Source organism: Cucumis sativus, chromosome 4 (genome assembly GCF_000004075.3).
Source record: "Cucumis sativus cultivar 9930 chromosome 4, Cucumber_9930_V3, whole genome shotgun sequence".
NCBI lineage: Eukaryota > Viridiplantae > Streptophyta > Magnoliopsida > Cucurbitales > Cucurbitaceae > Cucumis > Cucumis sativus.
Window position 1 is genome coordinate 14,358,972 of NC_026658.2, and position 8,064 is coordinate 14,367,035.

The 8,064-nt window shown below is 34.1% G+C and overlaps 1 protein-coding gene across 2 annotated transcripts; it reads left to right on the forward strand.

The window, feature by feature from the left end:
- The first annotated feature begins 838 nt into the window (after positions 1–838).
- Positions 839–6,890, forward strand: LOC101210022 (phosphatidate phosphatase PAH1). Of its 2 annotated transcripts, none has more exons than XM_004142170.3 (11): positions 839–1,242; positions 1,476–2,980; positions 3,069–3,655; positions 3,751–3,824; positions 4,039–4,123; positions 4,197–4,283; positions 4,755–4,827; positions 5,269–5,312; positions 5,405–5,533; positions 5,621–5,719; positions 6,172–6,890. In XM_004142170.3, the coding sequence occupies exons 2-11, from the start codon at positions 1,606–1,608 to the stop codon at positions 6,226–6,228; spliced, it is 2,610 nt and encodes an 869-aa protein (XP_004142218.2). In that variant the 5' UTR covers positions 839–1,242; positions 1,476–1,605; the 3' UTR covers positions 6,229–6,890. The 2 variants fall into 2 exon arrangements, with proteins under 2 accessions (XP_004142218.2, XP_011653610.1); XM_011655308.2 differs by lacking the exon at positions 839–1,242 and having other exon boundaries at positions 2,179–2,320; positions 2,418–2,980.
- Positions 6,891–8,064: the final 1,174 nt, after the last annotated feature.

The following is an 8,064-nucleotide window of genomic DNA, read 5'->3' on the forward strand; positions in this document are numbered from 1 at the left end:
CGATCCCGGCAAGGAATATCAAATGATATTCTTAATAAGATAGATATGTTACTTATTTTATTGTCATTTGATTCCTTGATTGAGGGCGTTATGTATATATACTAAAATTTTTTAGAAAGAGCATCAAGTTGAGAGGGCTCCTCTGGACCTATAATAAATCCACTAGCGATTACACCATCAAATCATTTGAACTTTTCCCTAGAGTCCTCGTAGGCCTGTTAAGTTTCCTCTAAAATTAACTCTCCTCATGGGTCCTCTACGTCTTAATCAAAATCTCAAAGCTCCTTCTAGCTCCATTTGAGCCTCTAATAGATTCAATAGGTCCCTTAAAACTTCCTTACACTCTCCTACGTGTTCTATCTATTTAGACTTTTATACTCCAACCATCTTCGTAAACCTACCAATAACAACACATGTACTTTTAGATAAACACTTTTCAAATGTCTTCATAGGGTCCTTTGAAAATAAAGAGCGAGTAGTTATCAATTATCATACTTAAGTTATTAGTATGCATTTGGTGTGCAGACTATTTTCGTTTGAGAATGGACTGGACATATTTGGTGTGCAACCTATCAATTATCATACATGCGTTTGTATGAAGTGTAAATATTTGGTCAAATATATATATATATATTTTTAACGGTTTGCTTTATTATAATCCTAAATAGTATTTATTAAAGATAAACAAAAGTATTTAGTTTCACCAAAAGAAAAATCTTCTATAGTTGAGAAATAGTTATATCCTTACTTTTATATATTTTCTAACTAATGGTCAAACGTTTATCAATAAATTTTGAACCGAAGTTCGATACGTGGCTGGTGTTGACCTTGAAGAACGTAGTCGAAAATGCCAGAACCCGGAAGCATTAACGAAACCGTCAGGCATCGTCATAAATCCCCAAACTATCCTTCTAAATTCTTCAAATTACATCACTTTACCGAAACTAATCTCGTAATATTAACAAAAGCCAGACCTATTTTAGTCCAGATTTCCCATCATTACCTATTTATTCGTCCACGTCTCTTCCTCTTTGAAAGCTTTCTCCGCCTTCTTTATTACCAACCAGTCGATATATCAATTAAAGTTCAAATTCTGAAGAAACCACCAAAAACTCGTGTGCATTCAATTGGTAGGACATTAAAGAAGAAAAAAGCTTGAGTTCGAGTTCTTGGCTTGTTTGTTCTTCCACTTCTTTGATTATCAGAGGATTTTGAGAGTATTTGTTGGGTTTTCTTCTTTTGGTGAGTCCTTAAGTTTTTGAAATTTTTTGGGTATTGGGTAAATTTGTGGTATGTTTGTTTATTTTTTCATCATTTGGATGTTCAAGAATCGAAATTAAATTATGGGTTTTGTTGTATCTGCTCGCATGCATGGATTTTTTAGTCTATAAATGGCTGTTGTGAGTTTATGTTCTTGAAATGAGGCAAGTCTCTGTTTTAATTTGTGTTTGATTTATCTTGGGGATGTCTTGCAGATAAGTTAAAGAAATGGTAATTGGGTTAGAGGAACTTACGAGGGATTTTGATTGATTGAAAGAAAGTGTGCTGTTCTTGACTTGTTCTTGGTGTTTCTGGGAATTTGGTTTGAGTTTCTTGGAGTTGGGCATGATGAATGTAGTGGGAAGAGTTGGTAATTTAATCTCTCAAGGTGTTTTAGCCATTGCTATGCCTTTCCATCCATTTGGAGGAGCTATTGATGTAATTGTTGTTCAGCAACGAGATGGATCTTTTCGGAGCACACCGTGGCACGTTCAATTCGGTAAGTTTCAGGGCGTGCTCAAGGGTGCGGAGAAGGTTCGTATAACTGTTAATGGTGTCGAGGCTGATTTTCATATGTATCTTGATAGTTCGGGCGAGGCCTATTTTAGAAGTGAAGTTGATTCGTGTGAAGGAAGCGATGGTATTATGAACAATTCAATTTTAGATGATCAGACGAATGGTGATTGCAAGAATAATGGGAACCAGGATGTTCTTGACTCTCAAATACAAGAACATAGTAGGGACGATATCAATGTGGAAATGCAAAATGAACCGAGTACATTGTCCTCTGAAAGGTCAGAGTCTGATGGCGAGCGGAGACTTTGTTTCCCAGATGAGCAGTCTCCATTGGACAATTTGGTTGAGATTTTAGATGACAGGTCAAATGAAGACATGGATATAAAAATTGTAAAATCATATGATCAGAAGTCGGAAGTCTTAGGGAGTGTGGATGGTCATGCCTCAAATTATTTCTCAGCCTCAGAAAAGGTTACAGAGAGAGTGCAATTAACTCCACTTCAAAATCAATATGCTATTGGTGATCGGATGGATATTAGTGAAGGTAATGAGAAGTTCGATTATGGGGAAGATTCTCGGCCTTGTAATTGTAATAATCTAAATGCATCCAAACGTGATGTTGATTTCTATAACATTTGCAGTGCCAACAATGATACTGAAGATTTCGAGTACCAGCTGGAAGTTTGTGAAGGAGATGAGGAACATATTTTTCATTCACAAAACCATGTGGATATTACTTCTGGAGGCGACGTGGATCGGGTTTCTAATTCCTGTATGGAGCTACCAGAATGTGGTCGATTATATTCAGAAAATGCCGCATCCTCATTGGTGGCTGATATTTCAGAGGTCGAACGCATTGAAAATGCTCCAAGAGTCGATGGAACTGTAGAAGAGCATGGTGTTAAATTCATCAACATTGAGTCATCCCAACTCAGTGTTTGTGATGCCTTGAGCTCCTGTTCGTCTCCCGATTTACCTATCACAGGCATCCCAACTGAGAAGATGACAAACTCGAAACATATGGATCAAACTGACCCTTCAGTTTATTTTGACAGTGATAACACAGAAGTGAAGAATCATCAGATTGAGAAAATTGATCAAGAAGATGGAGGATTCGGAAGATCCGTGCTTGATGATGAATATGAATGTGAGCTTCCAAAATTTTGTTCATTGGAGGGAAGGATAGATTGTCTCCAAACCACGAGTAAGCTTCTTTTTCTGGCTTAGTAATTCATCAGCTGATTCATTCATATAGAGTATTTGTATAATCCGTTTCTGCCAATAACAAACAGAGTTTGAAATTTCACTTTGTGGAAGTAAACTTTATTCGGGTATGGGATTGAGTGCTGCTGCTGAAGCATTTGAAGCTCATCGCGTATCTGCTCAGAAATTTGGAAGCTCTGCCACATCAATTATACAAAATGAAAATCTAGTAATTCGATTTCGAGGGCGGTACTGGCATTGGAATAAAATGGCTCCAGTATTGCTGGGAATGGCAACATTTGGAATGGATTTACCTCTGGATCCTAATGATTCGATTCCTGTGGAACAAGATGACTCAACTAGGTCTGAAAATGTGGAAGCTGAGAATATCTCTACTCCATCTGGAAATAGATGGAGACTGTGGTCTTCTCGATTTGGAAGGGTTAAAGAAATTCAGCTCAATGGCGATGACACATCTAATGAGGAGGTGTTTCTTGACACAGAATCTGAGTTCAATAGTCCAACTCTAACGTCCCAACATGATATTGATACTCCTCGCAAACGAATTTTGAGGACATATATTCCTACTACTGAGCAGATAGCATCTTTGAAATTAAAAGAAGGTCAAAATAGGATCAAATTCACCTTTCCTACAAAGGTTCTTGGAGTGCAAAAGGTTTTTCATTGTCTAGTACATATTCTTTTTAGTCTACGCATATATCTTTGACTTGTGAATCTCCTTACTTGCTCTAATCCGGGATGCATTTTCAGGTTGATGCTCATATTTACTTGTGGAAGTGGAATGCACGGATTGTAATTTCAGACGTCGATGGGACAATAACCAAGTAAGGCCAAATTTTATGGCTAATGAGCAATCCCTCTATAACTTGCTTGGTGTAAATCGAGTTATCATAATTTGAAACTCCTTTTCAGGATTGTCTACTCTCATTTATAACTTCAAATGTTTATATCAAGTGACTAGAATTATTTTGTCTTCAACTGTGTTGCGACTAATTGGATAATGACTATAACTCTTGCTTTTGCATGCATTTTTCTCAGGTCTGATGTCTTGGGCCAATTCATGCCATTGGTTGGAATGGACTGGACACAATCTGGGGTCGCTAGACTTTTCTCGGCTATTAAGGTGTATATTCACACTTAATAATTCAAACTACCCAAGTTTTAGTTATTCACTGTGAATTGTGTTTTTACTACAGGATAATGGATATCAACTACTATTTTTGAGTGCCCGTGCAATCGTTCAGGCGTATTTAACTCGAAGTTTCTTGCTCAACCTAAAACAGGTATCGTATCTGTATTGGTTGAAACGCCACCAAGAATCTTTCTGATGAGTCTCTAGCTTCTGAGAGTAAAATGGACAATGGGAATGTTTGGTTGGTCTAAACAAAGATTTATAGGTATAATTTAGGACACGAGACTTTTGATTAAGAAAATGAAGAGAGACTATTGCCCTAATAGACTAAAATACAAAGATAAAAATAGCAAAATGAGATAGAGAAACGATAAAAGAAAACAAACGACAACCATAAAATAAAACAACTGAAAAGAAACATTACAAAGCTGAACGAAACACTAATCAAGAGAAATAAAAACATCCCAACTTTGAGGAATATCTTGCACTGAAATTCGCCAAATAGCTTCTAAAAAGAACACCAAAGATTTATAGTTCAAATTGCTTTTCTCACGGTTGTCTAGTTTTTCTATCTTCATTTGTAGTCTTGCTGACAAACGAATGAATTGATCTGCCATTTCAGGATGGAGAAGCTTTACCTGATGGCCCGGTTGTCATTTCTCCAGATGGACTATTTCCTTCGTTGTATCGTGAAGGTAAAATATTTCTCATTAGTGCAAGTGGCCATGTTTGCATAAGACTTCTACATGTTGTTTGAATATAGAATAAACTTAACAGTTTTGGTTTGACATTGGAACGTGGATGTAGCCACACAGGGGTACCCCACACCTAATTTCGTATGTTCTTGTATTGTTCCTAAATATGAAGATATGAAAATTAGAACCATGGAGAAACTTCAAACTTCAAAACAATGAAACTTTGATGAAAAACAGTGTAATCCAATTTGGGGGTTTAAATTGACATTTTTTGGGATGAAGGGTTGAACTCTCGGCAACAGTTATCTCGACTCTCACATTCAATCAATTTCTCGATGTTTCTACCTTGACATTTTTTTGTCAGATTAATAATAATTATCATTCGGCTTTCTATTAATATTTCTGTTGCACTTACTTTGTTTCTTTTATGATGTTGAACAGTTATTAGAAGAACCCCTCATGAATTTAAGATTGCCTGTTTAGAGGTAAATGAAAAGGATGAAAAATGGTGCAACTTTGAATTTAGGTTCAAACAGTTTTTTGTATACTAGTTCTTAAACTTCCCATTTTCCGGCAGGAGATTAGACGACTTTTCCCTTCTGATCATAACCCGTTCTACGCTGGCTTCGGTAACCGAGATACTGACGAGTTAAGTTACTTGAAGATGGGGATCCCTAAAGGCAAAATATTTATAATCAATCCTAAGGTATATATTGAGCTGGTTTCAGTCTATGATTTAATACCAAATCTGTTACTTCCATTTTCATCCTCAGAATTTATACCATCTTTGCAGGGAGAGGTAATGAATAGCCATAGCAACAACCCGAAATCATACAAGTCCTTGCTTGCACTCGTCAATGAAATTTTTCCACCGGCGTCGTCTGTTGAACAGGTACGAATAAGCATATGTTTGGATGTATCCTTTAATTGTGACAAAATACCATTATGAAATATAGTTGTGTGCTTCCCTGAGCGCAAATATGGAGGTTTTATATTTTAGTTTTTAAAAACTGGACCTATTAACACCCCATCTAGGATTTATGTCTTATAACAAATATGGAGTTTCTTTACCACAGATTTATGTTTCTTATGGAATTTTTAGAGTTCTTATCCAAAAGTCAGAAACAAATCCAAATTTTATAAGAACTACCTACTTTTAAAGATTTTGAAAAACATATGTAAATCAGCTAGAAAACAATTAAAGTTGTGTTTATAAGTTACTAAAAACGAAAGGGTGGTTATCAAAGCGAGTCTACTTAATCTGGATACATACCTTGTCTCTATTAAAGTTTGCTTTCCAAACACTTCCATTCAGAAAATTTATCCCTAGTTTCTGTCTTGCAGGAAGATTTCAATGAGTGGAACTATTGGAAAATGCCTTTACCTGATGTTGTTGCTTAGCAGCACCAGCTATCCTCGTTAGCCAAATTTGAGATAACAAATTTCTTTTAACCAATAGGTAGGAATTTTCATATATACGGTTTGTTCTGAGAGGCACAAATGGAATCTCGACCAACTTTTGAAAATCAAAGTCTTTTTACATTTAGATTACGTCCTCTCCTCGTTGGGTGGATTTACCAAAACAACCAACAAATACCCCTTTAGGCCTCTCCATTCTCGATCTTTGTTCCTCGCTCTCTATTCACTTTTAACCATCGATGGTCTCCACGAAAATGTTGGACTGTAAGATGAAGACCTGAGAAGCAAGATGAGATTCAAGAGTGAGACGAAGATTGAAAGCTAAATGAAGAACAAGAGAGAATTTTCTATGAACTTATTAACACTCAAATATTGTAGAAATTATAGACGTCAAATATTGTAGAATTAGACGTGTTGTTATGTGAAATTTGAGAAGGATGATCGGAACAAAAGGTGAAAAAAATTGGGCTCTCAAAATAAGTCGTTCTTACAAAATTTCCATGAGAGAACTTTGTTAAGCTTGCTTGTTATTGTATAAGTTTGTATCTTTGCCCCAAAAAATGTTAATAGAACATGGACCAAAATCACATAAATGTATACATCTTAGTTCATTGTTTTGTTTTTATATGAAATCTACTTATTGACATTTTGGTTGCAGTTTAAAAGTGTTTATAAACCTAACTTTTTTTTTTATTATTATTATAATGGATAATAACGTTAGAAATAATAATTAATTATATAGCAATATTTTTTTAAGAGGGACTAAAATTTTATAGTCTCTCAGCGATAGATCAACATTTGTAACATAGTCTTCTATTATTTATAAATTTATTTTTAAAAATTAAAAATAGGTTAAACTATTCTTTTATTCATAGTTTTTTAGATGGTAAATAATTGTTTACTTGTAAATACAATTTAATCTCTTAAAATTAAACTACTTTTTCAAACAAAAAATTGTCAAATAGATAACAAATACGTAAATTTACCAAAAATTATTGGCATACATGGTGAATTTTGTAAATGAAAAGTGATGGATCGTTTTGGCACAACAATTAACAACTAAGAGTAGAGATTTCAAATCACGAACCTTGTAGTTATATTAATATACTCAAGTACCAATTGAGCTAAATTATTGTTAACAAATCAAATGTGTTTTGATAAGACTAAAATTGTATATACTTTCTTAATTTGCAACCATAACAATGTTTTTTCATTTCACAAAAATACTTTGATTTGAATCTAACCATCAGTAATAATTTTGTTCTATCTCTTCCCTTTCATTGAAAAATTCATAAATAAATTTCACTCAAAGGAGTCATTTTTAAATATAACAAAAAATAAAAGAAAACAACTGAAACTCTTTTACAAAATATAGCCAAATCTATCATGTTCTAACGGGTTCGTTTAAGTTTTTTTTCTTCTATCGTTATAAGAATTTATCTATTAAAAACACATGTTTAAAATATTAATATTTAGCCTAATATAAGCACTTAAAGGCATAAATCGCCAAATGTAAAGGCCACTCAATTGACTATGACACTATAATAATCCTAAGTTAAATACAAAATAATAACACACTTGAGCTAAAAACAAAAAGAAAAACTAACATGCTTTATTAAATAGTAATCAATCTTTTGTTGCAATTTTAATACTAATTTAAAGTTCTTTCTCCATCTAAAGAAAAACCTACTTCTTTATTTTTCTTTTTATGTAACAAACACCCCATGCTCTCATTTTAACATTTTGTATTTATTAGTTATCACCTTTTATTTATGATTGCCTAAGGATTCAATTATAAGTATCAACAAGGTCAAGTTA